Source organism: Erinaceus europaeus, chromosome 2 (genome assembly GCF_950295315.1).
Source record: "Erinaceus europaeus chromosome 2, mEriEur2.1, whole genome shotgun sequence".
NCBI classification, from domain to species: Eukaryota; Metazoa; Chordata; class Mammalia; order Eulipotyphla; family Erinaceidae; genus Erinaceus; species Erinaceus europaeus.
Window position 1 is genome coordinate 191,418,674 of NC_080163.1, and position 24,178 is coordinate 191,442,851.

A 24,178-nucleotide genomic window follows, 5' to 3' on the forward strand; every position below is an offset into this window, starting at 1 on the left:
ACAAAAGACATTCAGAACTGTTGTACATGGTGGATACCTAGGAGAAATCAACACTTGTGAATTCTTAACCTTATAAACTCAGTAGGTAAAGTCCCAATAGATATTTCACAGCCCCACAAAAATCTCTTCATGATAATGCATCACAAGCCCTTTCTTGTCCTGGGTAAATGAATGGCCACTAAGTGATGTAACCTAAACTGAACCAGCTTGTAGTAAATTCCGGAATTTTTTCATGGCACTTACCTTCTTACCCTTTTCTTTAATGAGGTCAAATCTCTCTCTCTTGATATAGTGTTTGAAATAAGAATTGTTACCTTGTTAAAAATTAAAAATAGTGATTAGCATTTTATTTATTTTTATTTTCCAAGCCTTTAAACAGTTTCAATTATCTTTATTTATTAGATAGAAACAGTCAAAAGTCAAGAGGGAAGGAGAGATAGAGAGGGAGAGAGACAGAGAAATAGTAGTGCTGCTTCACCACTCTCAAAGCTTTCCCTTGTAGGTGGGGAGCGGGAACTCAAAGCCTGGTCCTTACACATTGTAACACATGCACTCAACCAGGTGTGCCGCCACCCAGCCCTGTGATTATTATTTTAAAAAGAGGAATAAAGTTAATGGAAGAGAGAGGCCAAAGTAACATTCCATCATTAATATGTCTTGAATACCTTCCATTGCCTCAAGCATGAAAGGTAGTGGTACACCATCAAGCTACCTCCCCTATCTCAGTAATCACTTTTGAATGATCAAGACTCCTCACATTTGAGGAACAAAGTCAACTTTGTGGCTCTGGATTCATTTTGGTAGCATTTTTTAAAGGAACATTTCATCTATATTCTGAAAATGCCTATACTTTTACTCCTTTTTTTATTCGGATACAAAACATATTGCTACATAAAATGAATTAAAGTAAATATGTTGTTCTTCCTGTTCTCAGGAATGATTGTGTAAGGCTGGAATGAGTTGATGTTGGGGAAAAGAGGGCATTTCTAAACAACCCTCAGGTTATATCTCGGGCTGGCTCAATAATCAAATTATTGTGAGATATATATGTGGTGAAAAAGCATTTACTTGTGTCCTTTGCTTTGTGTAAATAAAGCCTAAAGCAGAATGCAGGTTTATATTCTGAAGTATTCACTGGGCCAACGGTCCTGATTTTCTACATTGGCCTATTTGTCTGAACACATCAAAAATAGCATGTAGCCAGATAGACTCTTCAGTTTTTTTTATTGAAACCTTTTGTAATGAATCTCATGTAGAATATCTAGTAGCATCTTAAGGATAAGTAATCACACCAACACCATGCCTTGACTTTCGTCTACAAAACTTGGGTTGGTTCATCTCTGCTTAATTGCCTCAGGTATTTTGTACTACTGAGCCTGACTGGAGACAACAACAACAACAACTACTACTACTACTGTTACTTCTTCTTCTTCTTCCTCTTCTTTTTTCTTTATTAGAGGGGATTAATGGTTTACAGTTGACAGTAAAATACAGTAATTTGTTCATGTGCAACAGTTCTCAGTTTTCCACATAGGAATTTAACCTCGTCAAAGTCCTCCTCTGGCATTATGTTCCTAGACCTGAACCCCCGCCCTCCACTAAGAGTGTTTCACTTTGGTGCAATACACCAAAGTATATACTCCAGTCCAAGAGCAGCCTTATGTTTTCCCTTGTGATCTTATTTCTCAGCTTCTGTTAACGAGTGGGATCATCTCACACTGATCCTTCTCTTTCTGTTTTATCTCACTTAAAATGAATCCTTCAAGCTTCACCCATGATGAGGCAAAAAAGGTGAATTTGTCATTTTTCATGTTGTTTTTTTTTAAGTTTTAAAAATTTATTAATAAAATAAAAATATGTTGACAAGACCATAGAATAAGAGGGAAACAATTCCCACTACCAGAGTTACCTATCCCATTCCTCCCTTGAAAGATTTCCTATTCTTTATCCCCGTGGGAGCATGGACCCAGGATCGTTATGGGGTACAGAAGATAGAAGGTCTGGCTTCTGTAATTGCCGCTCCGCTGAACACGGGCATTGGCAGCTGAGGAGCATTGCGTTGTGTATATATACCACAGCTTTCTCAGCCACTCATCTGATGTTGGACACTTGGGTTGCTTCTAGGATTTGGAATTGTGGAGCTGTGAACATAGGTATACACAGATATTTTTGGATGGGTGTGCTTGGTTCCAAAGGATATATCCCTAGAAGAGGAATTGCAGGGTTATTGACTTCTGAGAGTTCTCCAGACTGCTCTTCTCTGGGGTTGGACCAATTTGCATTCCCACCATCAGTTCAGGAGGGCTCCTTTGTTCCCATAACCTCTCCAGCATTTGTTGCTGCTACATTTTCTGATGTGTGACACTCTCGCAGGAGTGAAGTGGCATCATTGTTGTTTTTATTTTCATTTCTTCTGACAATCAATGACTTGGAACATTTTTCCTATGTCTGATGGCCTTTTGGATCTCTTTGGTGAATATTTTGTTCATATCCTCACCTTATTTTTGGTTGGGGTCATTTTGTTGTTGTTGTTGTTGCTGAATTTGGTGATCTCTTTATATATGTGTTGGTTATTAGCCTCTTGTCTGATATATGGCATGTAAAGATCTTCAAGGCTATAAGAATTCTCTTTGGGTGGTGGTTTCTTTTGATGTGCAGAAGTTTCTCAATTTGACGCAGTCCCATTGGTTTATTTTGTTTCAGTCTTCCTTGCAATTGGATTCATATCATTGAAGACGCCTATAAAGTTTATACAGAAAAGAGCTCTTCCAGTATTTTCCTCTAAATATTTGGCAGTTTCTTGTCTAACATCTAAGTCTCTGATCCATTTGGAATTTACTTTTATGTCTGGTGAAATGTAGTGGCTCAGTTTCATTTTTCTGCTTGTTTCAACCCAATTTTTCCAACACCATTTGTTGAAGGGACTCCTTGGGGATAACTTCTTTATAGGGTTGTTTAGGTGTAACTTATGAGGAAGGTATCATCAGGCTGATTTTTAATTGACTTGGAAAGTCAGTATTAGTTTCTTCAAAGAGTCTGGTCACTTCCAATGGAGGGGATAGGATATGGAACTCTGGTGGTGGGAATTGTGTGGAATTGTACCCCTCTTATCCTATGATCTTGTTAATCTATCTTGGCGTTACTCTGTCATTTCATGAACATCTCATAAAAACTGCAGCAAAGGTGGGCGCGAGGAATAACATCATTGCAAGACTGGCCAGCTCCTCATGGGGCGCGAGCGCTTCCACACTACGACCGATCATCATCTCTGGCATTATGCTATTCCACTGCAGAATACTGTGCCCCAGTATGGTTCCGTAGCCCCCATGTCCACTTGGTCGATTCCAAATTATATTCCTCCATGAGGATAATTTCTGGAACCATCCGTTCCATCCCGGTTCCATGGCTGCCAGTTCTTAGCAACATCGCCCGCCAGATATTCGTCGGGATGCAGCATCATCTAAGTTCATTTCCCACATCTACGCTCGACCGGACCTGCTAATATACCCGGATATCTTCGCCCACCCTGTCCAGCGCTTGACGTCTCGTCACCCAATCTGGTCCCCTACGCCTACACTGAACTTCTCTGTTCCAGACTCTTGGAAACAGAGTTGGCAGTCAGCTGAGGTAAAGAACAAACACCTCATCACAGACCCCTGCAAGCGTCAACCCAGCTTTGACCTAGCACGTTATGATCGGGCCCTCCTCAATTTGCTATCGAACAGGCCATGGCCGGTGCGCCGCTATGTTCCATCGCTGGGGATCCAGAGACGACCTGAACTGCCCCTGCGGCTCCAGACAGACTATGACCCACATAGTCAACGACTGCCACCTCTCCAGATTCAAAGGAGGTCTCGAAACTTTACATCAGGCTCAACCTGACGCTGTTGACTGGCTACGGAAGAAGGGCAAATGCTAGAAGAAGAATTATTAGATTAATTAAAAAATAAATAAAAAATTAAGTGTCTGGTCACATTTATACCTAGCATATTCTCAAATAAAATATTCCATTCAAAACCATACCAACAATGTCTTCCTTTAAGATGTACTCTTTTTGCAAAAGAGCAACTTTTATTGAATATGTTAAGTACATTACCATTCTTGTTTCTTAAGTTCCACCTAAGATTGAGATCACCCTATTGTCCCAGCAGCAGCGGCGGAGAGAGGATGATAGAGAAAAGCACATGGTGTGGTGATTTGCTCATTCGTGAATAAAGATTAAACTGCGTTCTCAGCCCAGCCATGTGTCTCTGGTCGTCTCTGTTATCCGCCCGTGAAGCCAGCCCGGATAAAACAACATCACCCCATATTCATCCTTCTCTTTTTGGCTTATCTCACATAACATGGTTCCTTCAAGCTCAGATCAAGATGATGAACAATATTGGCTGACTATTTTTTTCCCCAAACTAATGTTTCAATTCTCTATATACTGATTATGAATTTAATCATAAGGTAGTTGTACTTCACTTCCTTTCTTCACTACACACAGTCACCGCCAGTTCCATCAACCCTATCAAAGACCTTCAGAGAATTATGGTGGTTATCACTAGGGATGAGGAGCTGGGAGTACAGAGCATTGGTGGGAATAGTGTGGAATTATGCCCCTATTATCTTGTAAATTACTACTAAATCACTAATTAAATGTAAAGAATATGAAATTATCAATTAAAAAAGATTAGATGAAGAAGACGACTTTATCATTCTTAAAAGCTGATGACAAACCTGGACTGGGTCTCATTACTGTACCAAAGCAATGAACTCTGGAGAAAGAGAACAGGGTGGGGATTTGCAAAGGGTAGTTTTGGGATCCTGGTTCACAATGGTGTAAAATGACCCAAGTTGGAGATAGATAGTGCTTTGCTGACACCTATCATTGTGAGATGAGACATTTTACCCATGGGTTAACAACTGTCCTGTAAACCACTAACCCCACAGTAAAATGATTTTTAAAAGTACATTAAAAGGGCTGGGTGGAGGAGCAACTGGTTGAGTGCACATGTTACGATGAGCAAGGACCCAGGTTCAAACCGCTGGTCCCCACTGACAGAGGGAAAGCTTTGTGAGTGGTGAAACAGGGCTTCAGGTGTCTCTCTGTCTCTGTTACTCTCTATCTCTCCTTCCCTCCTGTATTCTGGCTGTCTCTATCAAATAAATAAAGAAAATTTTTTAAAAGTGTCAGCTGGGGGGCTAATCAGGAATTCTGAGATTCCCAAACAAACTTGATGGGCCTAGACCTCAAATAAATCCCTCTCTCCGGGGGAAAATTAATTGTATGTCTCGAAGTTTTTCAAAACACAAACTGAATCTTTTCAATATATAGGCTGTGTAATTGATATGCAGACTCTCTCAAAAGCCTAGACCAAGTAGATCAGAAGCAACCAATAGCACAGCTATATACAAGATACTGGGTACTGTACAGCAAACCCTAACAAAAGGACTTTTCAAAGTTAACCCAATTACCAAATAATGTGATGATAACATTAACTATCGATTGTCTTTTTGAACCCTAAGACAGCAGGAACCTCACATCTCCACTATAGAGTCTCCACTTCCCCCAGTCCTGGAACCCTTGGGTAGGGTCCACTTTCCCGTATGCCTCTCCCAATGCATATCAAATAATATTGCATCTGCCCATCACAACCTAACCAACACGATTGCCACCTCAACATGCTTCACTTCAGACTACGTCCAGAGACTTCACATGTGGAATGACAACCCTTCAGCTTCATTACTCGGGTAAGACCTTTCCTTTCATAGTATACTCGAATTCCATCTCAGTTGGTTCACTTTCTAACAAAGTCCCAAAACCTAGATATACACCAGGTTCTGTGAGAGAGAGCATATGTTCACATGTATCCATAAACTACTGCAAAATATATACCTGAAAGCAGAAGTACACTAGAGTTTGCAGTGAGTACCCCCCTAACACTTCCTCTCCACTATTCCAAGCTTTGGATCCATGATTGCTCAACAATTTGTTTGGCTTTGTATGTTAACTCTCTTTTCAGTCACCAGGTTCCAGATGTCATCAGGATGCCAGCCAGGCTTCCCTAGACTGAAGACCCCACCAATATGTCCTGGAGCTCCACTTCCCCAGAGACCCATCCTACTAGGGAAAGAGAGAGGCAGACTAGGAGTATGGACTCATCAGTCAACGCCCATGTTCAGCGGGGAAGCAATTACAGAAGCCAGACCTTCTACCTTCTGCAACCCACAATGACCCTGGGTCCATGCTCCCAGAGGGATAGAGAATGGGAAAGCTATCAGGGGAGGGGGGGATATGGAGACTGGGTGGTGGGAATTGTGTGGAATTGTAAATTCCACACAATTGTAAAGAATTGTAAAGAATTGTACCCCTCCTACCCTATGGTTTTGTTAATTAATCCTTTCTTTAAAAAAAAATCCCTCTCTACATTGTTACTGGTCATTTCTATCAGGAACAACAAAATAGACCCCTTTGTGGGCCCCCATAGGACCTTGTCCTCAACTTGAATCAACAATGATAGAGAATGTTCCATCGTCTGAAGGGAGGATGGACAACATACTCTATGCTACACCTGAGGAAGATGGGTCGATATTGGGGCAGCATGGAATGTTCCTACTCATGACCACAGAATGTGAACTCAGATGTAGAGGCATGCAGAGGTCACACAGGCTCCTAAGCTAATTATGGGCCCCAGATCACATCAAATCAATGGGGTTTACAGTCAGCAATATTTATACCCCTTTCTCATATTAGGGAGCTACTCTCTTCCCTGATCCTTCTTTCTGGTCCTTTTTCCAGCCATGACATCATCTTCCCAGACAATAACTTGAATCCACTTGCATATCAGATTTCAGGATCAGGCAAAACAAAACAAAACACAAAACACTAGTATGACGTCACACTAGTATAGCTACAGGACCTTTGAAATATAACTAAAATATGCCTACTATCTGTCTACAAAATGGAGGACCCCCCAACACTTCATTTGCATTATTGCAGCCTTTAGATTGTTCGACAATTTGTTTAGCTTTGTATATTAACTCTCTTTTCAGCCACCAGGCTCCCAGATGTTAGCAGGATGCAGCCAGACTTCTCTGGACAGACAACCCCACCAATGTGCATTGGAGTCCCACTTCCCCAGAGCCCTTCCTCACTAGGGAAAGAGAGAGACAGGCTGGGAGTATGGATCGACCTGTCAATGCCCGTGTTCAGTGGGGAAGCAATTACAGAAGCCAGACCTTCTACCTTTTGCATCCCACAATGACCTTGGGTCCATATTCCCAGAGGGTTAAAGAATAGGAAAGCTATCAGAGGAAGGGATGGGATATGGAGGTCTGGTGGTGGGAATTGTGTGAAGTTGTACCCCTCTTATCCTATGATTTTGTCAGTTTCCTTTTTATAAATAAAAAAAAATTTTAAAGGGTCATAAGACTAAAAAAAATTTTTTAAAGTACATTACTGGAAATAGAACATTTACTAAGAGTTTCCTAAATCTGGACGGAGCTATAGGGGAAAATGAATGTTATATTTGTATTCATGAAGTTATATTTATCTTCATTTACCTACAGAAATATTTTAAATATTTATTTTATTTTATTAGTAATTTAATATTGGTTTACAGAATTATGAGATAACAGGGACACAATTTCTTTATTTAATTTAATTTAATTTAATTTATTTAAGAAAGGAGACATTAACAAAACCATAGGATAGGAGGGGTACAACTCCACACAGTTCCCACCACCAGGTCTCCATATCCCATCCCCTCTCCCGATAGCTTTCCCATTCTCTATCCTTCTGGGAGTATGGACCCAGGGTCATTGTGGGTTGCAGAAGGTGGAGGTCTGACTTCTGTAATTGCTTCCCCGCTGAACACGGGCATTGACTGGTCTATCCATACTCCCAGTCTGCCTCTCTCTTTCCCTAATAGGGTGGGGCTCTGGGGAAGCAGAGCTCCAGGACACATTGGTGGGGTCGTCAGTCCAGGGAAGTCTGGTCGGCATCATGTTGGCATCCGGAACCTGGTGGCTGAAAAGAGAGTTAATATACAAAGCCAAACAAATTGTTCAACAATCATGGACCTAAAGGCTGGAATAGTGTGAATGAAGTGTGGGGAGGCACTCTGTGCAGACTTTTGTGTACTTCTGCTTTCAGGTATACATTTTTTCCCTGGTTTATGGACACGTGTGAACACGTGTTGTATTTCAGGGGACCTGGTCTATACCTAGGTTTGGGGACTTTACTGGGGAGTGGGACACCTGGAATGAGATTAGAGAATACTATGAAAGGAAAGGTCTCACCCGAGTGATGAAGCTGAAAGGTTGTCATTCCACACCTGAAGTCTCTGGACACAGTCTGAAGTGAAGCATGTTGGGGTGGCACTCATTGTGTTGATTAGGTTGTGATCAGCAGATGCAGTATTATTTGATATGAATTGAGAGAAGCATGCAGGAAAGTGGGCCCCACCCTAAGTTCCAGGACTGGGGGAAATATGGCTCTATAGTGGAAATGTGAGGTTCCTGCTGTTTTAGGATTCAAGAAGACAATGGATAGTTATTGTTATCATCACATTATTTGGTAATTGGGTTAACTTTGAAAAGTCCCTTTGTTAGGGTTTGCTGTATAATACCCAGCATCTTGTATATAGCAGTGCCACCAGCTGCTTCTATTCTCCCTGGTCTAGGCTTTTGAGAGAGTTCACATATCAAAGACTCAGCCTATGTATTAAAAAGCCTCAGTTTGTGTTTTAAAAAGTTCGAGACATATGGTCAATTTTTCTCCTCTCATATTAATTGAATAGTGGTTTTTCAATGACTACACTTTAATAGGAGTGTAGATAAACACCATTCCCACCACCAAAAGACTGTGTCCCATCCCATCCTCCCCACCCCCCCATTGCCTGGGAAGCTGAATGTCCACCCTCCCCCTCACCACAGGGGTACAATTTCATGCTGTTCCCCATTTACCCCACTGGAAACTGCAATTGTTCTCACATGGTCACAGATATGGATTGACAATTATTTCTATAACTATATTTATATATTTTTCTATTTTTATGATACTATCTTTTCCTTTATTTTTAAAAAATTTTTATTTATAAAATGGAAATAGTGACAAGACTTATAGGATAAGAGGGGTATAATTCCACACAATTCCCACCACTAGAACTCCGTATCATATCTCCCTTGAAAGCTTTCCTACTCTTTAACCCTCTGGGAGTATGGATCCATGATCGTTATGGGGTGCAGAAGGTGGAAGGCCTGGTTTCTGTAATTGCTTCCCCACTGAACCTGGGCATTGGCAGGTAGATCCATCTCCCAGCCTGTCTCTCTCCATATTGGGGTAGGGGTCTGTGAAGGTGGGTCTCCAGGACACATTAGTGGGGTTGTATGCCTAGGGATGACAGGTTGGCATCATGGTAGCATCTGGAACCTGGTGGCTGAAAAAGAGTTAAGATATAAAGCAGAACAAATTGTTGACTAATCATGAACCTAAAGGCAAGAATATTTCAGATGAAGATTTGGAGTATCCGTTTTGGAAAAAGTTCTATTTTAGGTATATTCCAAGAGGCCCATGACTTTACTAGTTTTTGCCTGAGCATGACATCTAATATGCAGGTGGATCCAAGTTATTGTCTGAGGAGAGAATGTCTTAGTTGGAGAAAGGACTAGAAAGCTGCATCAGGGAAGAGAGTAGCTCTAAAATAGTGTATAAATTGACTGTGAGCCCCATTGATTTGTTCTGGGACCCATATTCAGCATAGGAGCCTATGTAACTAACCTCTGTATCACCTTCTGTGGTCATGGCTAGGATCATTCCAGGCTGCACTAATCTCAGGATTCACCTTCCTCGAGTGATAGGTAGAGTATGTTATCTAACCTCCCTTTAGAGAATGGAACATTCCCTACCATTATTGATCCATATCAAGGGCCAGGTCCTGTAGGGGCCCACGAAGGGGTTCATTATGTTGTTCCTGATGGAGATGCCAGTGACAGTAGAAAGAGGAATCTGTTAGAGGTCTAGGCCCATCATGTCTGTGTGAAAATCTCAGGACTCCCTGATTAGGGCCCCAGACAATGGGGTGGCTTGGCAGTGACTAAAGAGTCATCATTTAAGTATGCTGGTCTCTTGCCCTTATTCAGCTTTTGTAGTCCTTACTTCTAAATGTCCTTCCTTTTTTCCTCTTCTCTCTCTCTGTCTTGATGGGATTGGAGTTCAGAGCCTTCTGGTCATCTTCCCCTATCATTTCTCCCCTTTTGGGGATGTGGACCAAAATTCTATATGGGGTGCAGAAAGTGAGAGTTCTGGCTTTGGTAATTGCTTTTCCACTGGACATGAGTGTTTACAGGTGGATCCATATCCCCAGCCACCTACAGAAATCTTATTGCTTGTATTTAATTCTTTAACTGTGAGTTTTCATTTTAATGCTTTAACCTGTTCAAGAGAATAACTGAATTTTGATAAGAAATTCTATGGTGACTTTGAGGTAGAGTTTTCAGTGTATGAAGTACAACCAAGTCTTTATTGGGAGATTTTGTAAATATAAGGGAAATATTTCCATAATATCTATGTGTAATAAAAAAAGTTTTATTTTGACACATTCTTTTTCTTTTAAACATCTGCCCATGAAGTTGATTTCTCAGACGCGTGGTGTGGCTAACACCTGAAATACAAAGGCAGTGTGAGTGGCATTTGCACTGCTCAAGATAGAAATTTCTGGATTTGTAAAGAGGAATAATTTATTTTCTTTTTGGGTACATTTTGCTTAGGGAAGAGAGTCATAAAAGTAATCTTATACATTCTTAAAGGTCAGTTTTCAATTAGGCCAAATTAGAACTTTTAATTTGGTGACTTGCCTACTATCATGTCTCCCAGTCATAAGCTTAATGACCTGTGACTCTCTCCATCCTTCCTGCTTCACTTATTTCCACTCTGGAGAGGAGGCACAGGTGGACATGAGGATATTAAGAGGATTTGTGTCTGTGGAAAAGAGAGTGAGGATGTGGGGGGTTGAGGAGGACCCCAGAGTGGGAAAGCAGTGGTACTGGAGAAGGAGTTCCGAGCAGTTCACCCTTGGAAGTGTTTGCTGTGCAGGAGTGGGTCACGTGAGGAGTGATTCTGTGAGGAACTTGGAGGCCCTGATGTTCTCTGAAATACTGAGAAGTCCTTGGACTCACTGGCATTGTGACACTCTGCTCCATCCCGATTTACAATGAAGAAATGAAGAAATAGTTGATTCTTTGGTTTTTCTGGAACTGAGAACAATCATATCAGCCATACATGGACTCTTCAATTTAACCACTTCCTTTTGGGATTCAAATACCTTTTAAGGAAAGTCTGAGCCCAGGGTCTTAAGATCATCGTGGGCTGCTTGCATGACTCTTTGCTGTTGTGTCCTCACAGGGAAGCTGTGTTTTCTGAGCAGGAAACTTGACTGTCTCCTTGAGCCAGGTCTCAGATTCCTGAAGCTTCTGTCAAGGACCTAGATCTGGGGCCAAGGGTGGGGATATCTTTAACTCTTGGCTCTGGGTCTGCTAGCAACCACTTTCCCTTAAGACCCAACAGGAACACTATTTTTTAAAATTAATTCATTAAGTGGCCCAGGAGGTAGTGCAGTGAATAAAGCATTGGACCCTCAAGCATGAGGTCCTGAGTTCGATCACCAACAGCACATGTGCCAGAGTGATGTCTGGTTCTTTTATTCCTATACCTCTCATAAATAAATAAAATATTTTTTAAAATAATTTATTAATTAATTTAAATACTAGAAAGGTTGAAGAAAAAGGAGAAGACAGCCAGTCCATCACTCTGGCACATGCAATATGCTAGAGATTGAACTCAGGACCTCATGTTTGAGATATCCTTTGCTTTATTCATTGTGCCACCTCCAGGGCTACCCATCATGATACAGTTTTACTTGTGTGCAAAGTCTCTGTGTCTGCCAAAAACCGAAGTGTGTTGGAGAGAAGGGTCTGAAAGAAGTCTGAGAAGATGAGGAAATGATACCCAAATTCCTTTTGAGATGGTGGTGAAATGTGATACATATATCCCTTGGTGAATTTTTGGGATTAATGAAGAGTTCAGAGGAACAGGAAAAACCCATTTCTACTACTGGGTAGAGAACATCTCTGTGTGAGTAAGAGTTTCCTAACTCTTAGTAACTCTTGGGATTCCAAAGACCAGATGGTGCTGTGCTCACCTCCTGCCACCCCTCAAGTAGAGTCAGGAGGTGTTCCATCTGCCCCATATGACAGAGCCCTGAACACGGCTTCTGTCTGTGATGCCCCACATAATAGCTCTCCAGCCTGAGGTCTCAGTGAATTTTCAGGATAGAAAAAAACAGGCTGCTCCCTGATGGATGATATAGTCTGGGCATAAAAGGTCAGTGGTTCTTGTAAACCAGGGGGATTTAGGAACTCCCAACTCCATGTTTTCTACCTGAGGAAGGATTATTTTCTGATATGTCCTTCATACATGTGTTCCAGTACTCAGTTCTTAAAAACATCTTTCATAATGGGTCCTGTACAGGTCAACGTTGAGTATGGACCCAGATAATGGCCTTGTAAAGGCAGAAAGAAGCTATCAATGCAGATAAGACAGGCAGAAACAGGGGCACTGCCTCTTAAATAGTGGCCCCAAGACATGGTTTGGGAAGGAGCATGATAGAGCCCCAAAGGAATCCTGTTTATTCGCTTTCGTCAGTTACTGTGTCACTGAAGGGCAAAATTCCCAAAATTCCCTTTCTTCTTTCTGCCTCTGTGCATTCCTCAGACCCAGGTCCTGCTCTGTCCCCAGGCTTCTCTCTCCTGCCCCTCTATCCTACCAGCACATTCCACAGCCACCTCTCAGTATCACAGCTTCCTTGTACTTCCTTTCAGGGTCCAGTTGTACAGAGTAAGACTCAGTTCAGAAAGGGCCTATAAATTGATTCCTAGTCACCTTCCTGAATAGATATTTTGAGGGTTCTGTACCTGGGTTGTCAGTTGTTGCCTGCTGTTTGTAGCCCCTCAGATGCCCTGTGAATAGAACCTTTCTTGTACTACATGTGGATACGTGGTACCTAGGGGCAAGTGTAGAAAAAGGGGTGCACATCAACAAGACGGTGGATTGGCAGGAAAAGGTGTGGTCTAAGGGATAGAAAGAGGGCTAGTACCACATGACAGGGTGATGACAATCTTCTAGGCACAGGGTCTCTATTCTAGTTGAAAGTGCCCAAGGAGGGAGTTGTTTAGCCTCCAGTGTCACAACTTAACATATATTTAGCACGTGCTTTCAGGTTGCTATTTTAGTTCAGTTCAGTTTAGTTTAGTTTAGTTTAGTTTAGTTTAGTTTAGTTTAGTTTAGTTTAGTTTAGCTGAGCTGGGAGCTCATCCATTTGAGATTTCACCGGTCTGTCTTTTTTTTTTTTTTCTTCACACAGAGAAGGACAGAGAGACTACAGCACTGCAGGTTCCTCTGATACCACAGAGTCTCCCAAGTAGCATCAGGGCTCAGATCTGGGCTGAACTCCTGGTACAACATCTGCATTACCTGGTGGGCTATCTTTCTGGACCTGACTGTTTTTTCTAAATGAATTTTAAGGCTGCAAAATCTGAGGGTTCTTAGGATAGGGGATAGTATTTCTAGCTCTAGGATTTGAAGGAGTTAATGGTAGAGATGAGGCTGTACCCCAGATGGTCAACCACTAAGACCCTCTTTTGGGGGATCTCCTAGAGTCCTGGTTCCCTGTGCAAAGTGTTCAATGAACCCAGAGAGGTGGTGTTGTTGATTACCCAGGAGCATGAGGCCAGTGGACAAGAGGATTGTGGGATGTCCCAGGGATTTGTGGTTCTCCCCTAGTGTCTATTACTCAGCCTCATCTCCACCTTCAATAGGTGCCTGAGTGCCATCTTCTAGATGATCACAAACCTCTGGTCTTGGTCTGAATTTGCCTCTATATTTCTGGGATATTAACCAAAAGGGTTCCTTTCCTTTCACAGACTCATGTCCCTGGCTTACATCAGGGATTAGCCACCCTGGTAGGATGGGTTGGGTTGCGGTATTAAGTATGGGTGAACCTCCCTTAAGAGTGTGCCCTCACTCAGTGCTATACCTTGTCCCAGGGTCTTGACTTAAACCTGGGTTCTCCAAAATCTTCTCCTCCCACCTCTGATCACATGACTGGATGAATCACTTGGTTTAGCCAGCCTCAAGCTTGACTTTCCCTTAATTGAGTCTAAGACCTGGTGCCATTGCCACCTGGCACTGGAGGATGGAAAGAGTTGTGATCACTGAAAGCTTGTCATATGTCATTGCCTTGTCATAAGACCACTACCCAGCCACTGAGAGCTCTGTGTTTACTGTGGATACTGTGAAACTGTGATCAATAAGAGGTGGCATCTATAGTGGATGTCACCTTCAATATATATATATTATTCACTCAGTGAAAGTCTTCCCAAGACACTTCAGTTTCATTCTGTTGCTTATACTTAACTATTTGAATAGAACTTACTATACACAGAATTTTATATATAAGAAAAAAAGATTCACAAAAGAGTTTAACAAGGATAGGAGGTGAGGAGTATGAATGATTTCCCATTCAACTCTAGTAGCTCACTTTTGCTGGAACTAATTATGTTGGAGACTGCACATTGATATTCCTGGGTGTCCCCAGTCTGGGTGAGGTCTATGGTGTGGGTACTCATCCAGGGATAGTATTGTCCTTTCTGTGAGCATGGACTCTGTTCATTGAAGAACCAGTGGATAGAGATTCTGGGTCATTAGTGAAGCAGATGAGGAACATGAGGTCATTTTCTGTGACTGTTGTTTTGCTGACTCAGATGAAGGACAGTATTATTGACTCTGTGGAGAAAGAGAAGAAATGGCTGACTGAGTGTGGCTGCATTCTGGGGCCTGGGGTCATGACCTTTCCTACAAGATTCCACAGGTGTTCAGTGAGTCTATAAAGGCCCCCCAGAAAATGGATGTGAATCTCTGTAGGAGGTCAAGTGTTTTTGTTCAGATCATGAGCTATATGGAGAGGGCAACAGATGATCTGATAAAACAATTCCAATGATAGTGACATCAATTGAATACAATATTTGGGGATAACGGGAAACAAACAAACAGCAGCAACAACAAAAAATATCCCAGTGAACTTGTACATAGAAATTTACAAAATGGGTGCTGGGCTGTGGTGCCCCTGGTAGATAGCACATGGTAGCAAGTGTGAAAATTTGAGTTGAAGTTTCCTGTCCCCACCAGCAGGGAGGAGCTCCTTATGTGGTGGAGCAGTGCTGGAGATGCCTCTTTTTTTTCCTTTTTCTCAGTCTTCTTCTCTCTCACCTTCTCTCTCTGTCTCTCATAAATGTATGGCCACTAGGAACAGTAGAGTTGTTGTCCAGGTACCAGCCTCAGTGATAACTGTGGTGGCAAATAATAATAATAACACTAATAATTAACAAATTAAATAATAATGTCTCAAAATGTTTATCAGAGACATTAAAATGCCACAAAATAAATGGATGAACACATGGATTCTTTCATAGCATTTTAAGATGAACATCTAAAGAGTTAGTTCACTCTCCATAAAATCTCAATGAAAGTCTGTAAATTGTATATGTTCAGCAATTCATATGCAATCTCAAACAGTACAGATTAGCAAAATAATCTCATAAAAGAAACAAACTGGAGGACTCATTCTTTGATTGAAAACTGATAGGAAAAACACTTATTCCTATTAACATGGACTATATATATATATAGTCCTTTTGTTAGGGTTTGCTGTATAGTACCTAGTATCTTGTATATAGCTGTGCTATTGGTTGCTTCTGATCTACTTGGTCTAGGCTTTTGAGAGAATCTGCATATCAATTACACAGCCTATATATTAAAAAGATTCAGTTTGTATTTTGAAAAACTTCGAGACATACAATTAATTTTCCCCCTCTCATATTAATTAACTAGTGATTTATATGACTATATTTTACTAGGAGTGTGCATAAACACCATTCCCACCACCAAAAGACTGTGACCCATCCCTCCCACCCACTCCCACCCCCACTGGCCCAGGAAGCTGCATGTCTACCCTTCACCACAGGGCTTTTACTTTGGTGCCCTACTTATAATTTGGTCAGGTCCTGCTTTTAGTTTCCCTTTCAGATCTTCTTACTCAACTTCTGTTGATGAGTGGGATCATCCCATACTCATCTTTATCTTTCTGACTTAGCTCACTTAATATAATTCCTTCTAGCTCTGTACAAGATGGTCAGAGAAGGTGGGTTCATTGTTCTTGATAGCTGCATAGTATTCCATTGTGTATATATACCACAGCTTTCTCAGCCACTCATCTGTTGTTGGGCACCTGGGTTGCTTCCAGGTTTTAGCTATTATGAATTGTGCTGCTATGAACATAGGAGTACACACCTCTTTTTGGTTGGGTGTTATGGAGTCTTTGGGGTATAACCCCAGGAGAGGACTTACTGGATCATATGGAAGTTCCATGTCTAGCCTTGTGAGAGTTTTCCAGACTGCTCTCCACAGAGGGTGCACCAATTTACATTCCCACCAGCAATGTAAAAGGGTTCCTCTGTCCCCACAACCTCTCCACCATTTGTTGCTGCTGTCCTTTTTGATGTATGCCATTCTTACAGGTGTGAGGTGGTATCTTAGTGTTGTCTTAATTTGCATTTCTCTGACAATCAGTGACCTAGAGCAATTTTTCATATTTTTGTTAGCCTTTTGGATCTCCTCTGTAGTGAATGTTTTGTTCATATCCTCTGCCCATTTTTGGATGGGGTCATTTGCTTTTTTGGTGTAAGTTTGCTGAGCTCTTTGTATATTTTGGTGATTAGTTTCTTGTCTGGTGTATTCTGTGAGGGGTCTCTTTGTTTGTTTAATAGTTTCTTTGGATGTGCAGAAGCTTTTCAATTTGATGTAGTCCCATTGGTTTGTTTTCTGCTTCAGTCTTCCTTGCAATTGGGTTTGATTAATCAAAGATGTCCTTTAGGTGTAGGTGGGAAACTGTTTTACCAATGTTTTCCTCTAAGTATTTGATTGTTTCTGGTCTGACATCTAGGTCTTTGATCCATTTGGAGTTGATTTTTGTTTCTGGTGAGATAAAGTGGTTCAATTTCATTCTTCTGCATGTTACAACCCAGTTTTCCCAGCACCATATATTGAAGAGAGCCTCCTTCTTCCATTGAATCCTTTGGGCCCCTTATCCAAGATTGGATGTCCATAGGTGTGGGGATTTATTTCTGGGCTTTCAATTCTGTTCTACTGGTCTGTGTGCCTATTTTTGTTCCAGTACCATGCTGTTTTGATGATGATGGCTTTATAATATAGTTTAAGGTCTGGGAGTGTGATGCCTCCATTTCTGTTTCTTTTCCTTAAGATGGTTTTGGCAATTCTAGGTGTTTTCAGGTTCCAGATAAATGATTGTGGTGTTTGTTCTATTCTCTTAAAGAAGCTTGGTGGAACTTTGATGGGTATTGCATTAAATTTGTATATGGCTCTGGGGAGAATATTCATTTTGATGATATTTATTCTTCCAATCCATGAGCATGGGATATCTTTCCATTTCTTGGTATCAGTTTCTATTTCCTTGAGTAGCGACTCATAGTTTTCAGCATACAAGTCTTTCACTTCTTTGGTCAACTTTATTTCTAGGTATTTGATTGATTTTGCTGAAACAGTAAAGGGGAGGTGAGGTGGGGGGGGGGTTGGCTACTTAGAAAGAAAAAAGGCCAGAGGTTTCAGAAGGGTATAGACTGGTATAGACTTAGAATGAATGATACTCCCTGGTGGGACAGGAATCTTGGTAGAGAAAGAAAGAGGCTCAGCAGGGGAGCCTGCTAGGAGCTGGTCCCCAGGGACTGGTTATGGGGGGGAATGGGAAGGAGGTGTGCTTAATAATTTAAAAGAAAGAAAATTTTTCCCCTTTTTTCTACTCTAATTTTTAATCCAAATTAAGTTATAGTCACCACCTTGGTGTCACCGCTAGGAACCCTTATTGACTGGCCTACTAAAGGCAGAAAAATCCTACCGTTTCCAGAAGATGTGGTCAGAGTTCAAGCCACTAGAAGCTTCTCAGTCTGCCATCTTCCAGGAACCCCCTGTAGATTTATTTTTGTCTGTCTTTGTCCTTATAAAATATTATTCCATAAAAGCAGGTACTTGTCAGATCTTATTGTCCCCTTGGTGGAGGGGAAGGTAGCAAACACCTGTGTGATGTCCCCAGGGCCTCCATCACTTGGTGTTTGTTTGCTGTGTCCTGAGGTTGGTTGTTAATGGCAATTTTAGATTCCCTAGTTAAAAATATTGTATTGTTTTATTTATACCATTTGTATTATCATCACTGATTTTGAAATATGCTTGCATTGTGATGAAGAATTTGTACAGTGCCAGCATATAAATTATCATCTCCTTGTCAATCCTTATCAACTGAGAATTTTCTCTCTGTGCCCATTATAGTCTGCTCCTAAAACTTTCCCCTCAGGTGAAGACAGAATCTGCTGTCTCCTTCTGTTCTCTGTCCTACCCAAGATGCCCAGAATTATCCCTTCTCACCTGCCAACAGGAGCCTCTGCCAGGGGACACACCCTCTGTGGACAGGGGCTGAGCGGGGCTCCATGGGGGCTGCTGCCTGCTGTGTCCTCCCTCTGAGAGAAGAGCTTGGGCTTCAGAAATGCTCCCAGCACAGCTGCTCCTGAGTGTCAGCTCTGAGGAGCCTCCTCCCTCTGTGCTCAGCCTCCTCCTGGAGAGCTTTGACCTGTGTGTACAAGACAAGGGGCAGAATCTGCCAGGACCTTTCTCCTGGGGCTATATCCAAAGACACAAACACACCAATCCAAAGAGATCTCTATATACCTGTGTTCATAGAAGCACAGTTTGTAACATTCCAGCTTGGAAGCAACCCAGGTATTCAATAACAGATGTGTGACTAAGAAAGTTGCAGTCTATATACACAATGGAGTACTACTCAGCTGTTAACTATGATGAAGTTGTCTCCACCTCATCTCAGATGGAGCTTTAAAGAATCGTGATCAGTGAGATAAGCCAGAAAGAGAAGAATGAATACTGAACTATCTCACTCATGGGCAGAACTTCAGCAACAAGATCAGAAAGGGGAAACACAAAGTAAAGTTAAACTTGGAGTGGGTGTGATGTATATTGCAGCAAAGTCAAGGGCTCTGGGGAGGTAGGGCAGTGAGAGTTCTGCAGGACAGGAGGCATTGGGGTTCTGGTTTGTGATGGTGGAAAAGGACCTGAGTTTGGGGTAAGAGTTGTGCAGACACCTGTCATGTTGAGATGAGAAATTTTACCTATGTTTCAACAACTGTACTGTAGGCCATCCCCACCTAATAAATTGATAAAAAATAAAGAAGAAAACCTAAAATTATAATATATCCAAGAATGTTTCTTGAAAACATATTTTGTTATACCTACATGGTAAAGATTATTCTTTGTGGAGCATTTTATTTACTTAACTTTAACAAGAGAGACACAGAGAGAAACACCAGAGCACTCACTGTTCAAATCTTGCCTATGGTAGTGCTGGGGATTGAACCTGGGACCTCAGAGCCTCAAGCATGAAAGGCATTTGCAGAATCATTATGCTTTTTTCCCAGCCCCATAAATATTATTCTTAATTTCTTTTTTATTTGTATTTATTTATTGGGGAGAGAGAGAAATTGAGAGGGAAAGGAGAGAGAGAGTAGAATAAGGAAAGTCATCTGCAGCACTATTTCACCTGCAGCTTATTCCCTACAGGTGGAGAGCAAGGGCTTGAACCTGGGTCTTGTGCATGTTGATATATGTACCTTAATGAGATGCATCACTGCTCAGTCCCCTATTCTTAATTTATTAAAATGTAATAACTATTATTCTGAAAACTACAATATGTTTGGTGCCACTTTGGGGGGGGTTAGTGTACAGTGTAGCAAATACTGATAGTATTTTTCATTTATTTGCCTTTAGGACTGTAGAGAAAGCAAATATATTTGTAAAAAAAATGAGTGTAAAAATTGAAATGTACCATCATACTACTTTTCCAGTTGACTCCATAAAATCAGCCTTAGTTCTTTTCAACTGTCTAGTCATGTTTAAATCTTAGTATATAGGACATTCCAGTCATAACCTTGATAATATTATCCTAGTTCTAGATGTAATCTCTTACAAGAAGAGTAGTTTTTTTTTTGTGTGTGTGTAAATAAATTCACTGCTGTGAAAAAAATTCTTGTTATGTTTTCTAGTTCTATATTGATTAAATAAGGAGAAAACTGAAATGCTTAATTTGTTTCATTAATTATCTTTTACCTACATTTACATATAAAAAATTAGGGATTTCATTTAATATTTTAGCTACAATCTCAACTCATGTTTATGAATGAACAACTGAATCCTTTGACAAAGTTATACAGAGGAGGCCTGGAACAGAGGGAGGGACGATAGATATTTCTGGGCAAGAACCAACCTTTGGCACTGAAACTCACTTTTAAAAAAAATTGATTTAATAACGATCAACAATACTATAGGATAAAAGGCGTACACTTCCCCATAATTACTACCATCAGAGTTCTGCATCCCATCCCCTCCACTGGAAACTTCTCTGTTCTTTATCCCTCTGGGAGTATGGACCCAGGATCATTATGAGGCATAGAAAGTGGAAGGTCTGGCTTCTGTAATTGCTTCTCCACTGAACATGGGTGTTGGTAGGTCATTCCATACTCCCAGACTGTCTTTCTCTTTCCCTAGTGAGATAGGGCTCTTGGGAGGTGGGGTTCCAGAAAACTTTGATGAGGTCATCTGCCCAGGGAAGTCAGGTTGGTGTCATCTGCAACTTGATTACTGAAAATCATTAGGATATAGAGCCGAACAAATTGTTTAATAATCAGGAACTGAAACCCACCTTTATGGCAATTTCCTGATCAAGGTTTTTAAAGACTAGCAGGGGCTTCTTGACTATCTCCTCAGTACTATCTCCACACAGGAGAATCCAGATGGTCTTCTCCCCAAGTTATCACCCAGCTTCTTGGAACCATTCCTCCTAGCAGAGACCTCCAGACCCCTTTATCTTCTGCTATTCCTTCTGGGCCTGATAGAAATAACTTCTACTTCCCTGAATGGCTCAGAGGATACTCTCCCATTTGTGGGCAGAGCTCTGGTTCCTCCAAACACTTACAAATGTGGGAGGGAAGGAACTGGAAGAAGGTGTCTGAGAAGGAGAAAGAGGAAATGGAACCCTGTTTCTTTCAGGGATGATATCCTTATTGGTATCAGAATAGAAGAGGTTAAGGGGGGGCTGGGTTGCACTTGGTTGAGCATACATGTTTTAAGCCCCTGGTCCCCACCCTCCACCTGGGGAAAGCTTCACGAGTGGTGAAGCAGGTCTGCAGGTGTTTCTCTGTTTCTCTCCCTTTCTATCTCCCTGTCCCTCTCAAAATCTGGCTGTATCTACCAAATAAATAAATACAGTAACATTTTTTAAAAAGATTAAGGGAACAGGGAGAACCCATTTCCTTTTCTGGGCAGATAGAACCTCACCGTGGGTCACAGAGGTAAGGGTCTTCTTGGGTTGTGTTCTGAAGACCAGACTAGCAAAGTCTAGTTTCCCGTCTCCTGGACAATCAGGCTCCTAGGTATCTATCTGTCAGAGATGTACTTCCCAGCAGCTCCTAGGCTTGATGTCTCCTGGGGGATTCAGGGCAAATGTACAGACCTTGTGCTGATAGATGATATAGTCTGTGATATCAGGATTCAGCAAGCACCTTTTGTAAAACATTAGGATCCAGTGCCACCAATACTGTTTCTTAGTCCTGGGGCTGGGGGGTTGCTTTCTGATGTGCTCTTCAGACATGTGCCCAAAACTCCTCCCAACATGCCTCCTCGTGAGGTATGGGCATTTGTGGGCTAGAGCAAGACAGAGCAGGACTGGCAGGATAATCAGTGGTAATGATGGTAGGCTTGGGCATAGGCACTTGCTATCGGGAAATGTCCCCAGACATGCCTTTGGGGAGGAGACTAGTCATATCTCAGAGAGACCCCATGCAAATCACTCTCCTCACTCATCACTTTTCCCCATCTCCTGGCTGATGACTGATGTCTTTCCCCTGTACTTCCTGTCTCCTCTCTGTGCTCTTGTGCATTCCTCAGACTCAACGTCCTTCTTGGTGCAGAAGTTCCTCTCTGCTGGCACCCCATTCTATCAGCACATGCCACAGTCATTTCCTAGAATCACAACCTCCTGACCTCACACTGTCTCTGTTATTCCCAGATCCCTGGGTCTTCTCTAAGGGGCTGAGAAACAGAGTGAGGCTCATTCAGGACAGTGATGGACCTATGATGGATGCATTTGCATCACCTCTCCTTATTCCCCAGTCATCTCTTTGCCAGGTGCTCTTCCTCAGATGTACTTTAGACAGGACATAATCTGAGTCACCTAGGAATATGGACATGGCCATGAGTTCTGTGGGTGAAGTTTTGACAGATTCACGGTCAGCCAAATGGTCAAGTGGTGGGAGCATCTGTGGCCTAGGTAGTAGAGAGAGGGCTACCTCCACAGACCATATTCAGGGTACTGAAAACTCCATAGAGACCAGATGCTTTTTTTTCTTTATTTTCTTTATTTTTTATTTATAAGAAGGAAAATTTGACAAAACCACAGGATAAGAGGCATACAACTCCACATAATTCCCACCATCAGAATTCAGATGTTTTATTCTTATTGAAAGTGCCCCTTGTATTTAATTCTGTGCCCTGCTGTGTCAGTTGTCAGAAAATATACAGGGTGTACTTTGTGAGTGCTCTTTCCAAAAGGGTCTTGGGGCAGTTATATAATTCCAGTGCTGCTGAGAGAAGAATCCAGAGAGAAAGAGAGAATGAAGGAGAGGAAAAGGGAGAAGAAAAGGGAGAGGGAGAGGGAGGAGGAGAAGGAGAGGGGGATAGAGAGGGAGAGAGAGAGAGAGAGAGAGAATACTTCAGTGCCCTAGGTTAGAGAGAAGCAGAAATGAGACCAGCTTCTACATGGATAACCACTGGGGCTCCCTCAGGGGACATCTTAGTGTCCTGGATACCTGTGGGAAGACTATTCTCTAAAGCAAAATATTTGGGGTGTCTTTTGCCTATAGAAGAGTAGATCTTCAGGAGATGGTGCAGCAAGGAGGAGGTGAGATATCCCAGGACTTTGGGGTTCACCTCCAATGTAGTTCAGTTTTGCTTCACCCATCAACATGCTTGAGTAAATGATGCCTGAGTGTGTCTTTCTGGGTGATAGTGGAACTGGATTTGGAGGTGGTCTTGTCCTGATGTGCTCCTGCCATTTTGGCTATGAGCTAAAGAGTAACTCTCCTAAGAGAAGACTTATTTCCCTGGTTCCCATCTGCCCTTTATGTAGATGCCACTCAGGTGTACTGAAGGGGGTGGGATCTGTAGAGTAGGTGAAACCCCCCACATTCTGCCCCCCACTCAACTGTGTCTTTTTCTAGGATCTTAACTTGAATCTGGGTTATTCAAAATCTCCTCCTTCCAACACTGACTGTGAATTTGGGCAGACTTCATTTTGTAACGTGCATTGCATCTTGGTGTTTTTGAACATAAGGGTGTTTTGCGTTTGTTTTCTTTTAAAAATATTACTTACTTATTTGTTTATTATTGGGTAAAGACAGAGAGAAATTGAGAGGGGAAGGGGCAATAGAGAGGGGAAAAAGACAGAGAGACACCTGACGCCCTGCTTCACTACTTGTGAAGCTTTCCCCTTGTAGATGGGGACCAGAAGCTTGAACCTGGTTCCATGTGCACTGTAGTGTGTGCACTTAAGCAGGTATACCATCACCTGGCCCCTGTCTGTTTACTTAAATAGATATGAGTCCAGGTACCCTCCACACCTTCCTTCTGGTAGAGGGACAGAACTGTGATTCCTGAGAGCTCATGTGCTCCTTCCTGTCACATGACCTCTGTCCATCCTCTGAGACACTCTCTGTCCCCTCCACTGTGAAGATGGTGCAACTGAGAGGTGGGGTATGGTGTGGGTTTGACATTATTCAATAATAATGACATTTATTTCACACTTTTTGTACATTTATTGACTCAGTGAAAATCTTTCCAGGACTCTCAGTCTCATTCCATTTTTTTTATTCACAAAAATTTCCCCAAAAGCACTGCTCAGCTCTGGCTTATGGTGATGTAGGGGATTGAACTGGAGACCTCTGGCTC

General features: G+C 41.9%; 1 protein-coding gene across 1 annotated transcript in view; it reads right to left on the bottom strand.

Annotated features, from left to right (window-relative positions):
• LOC103127621 (uncharacterized) overlaps nt 1–24,178 on the bottom strand; it is a 163,792-nt gene that overhangs the window by 12,111 nt on the left and 127,503 nt on the right. The window contains 3 exon segments of the mRNA XM_060186434.1: nt 11,058–11,241; nt 12,958–13,046; nt 13,836–13,927. Of these exon segments, the coding sequence (XP_060042417.1) occupies nt 11,058–11,241; nt 12,958–13,046; nt 13,836–13,927 (365 nt within the window).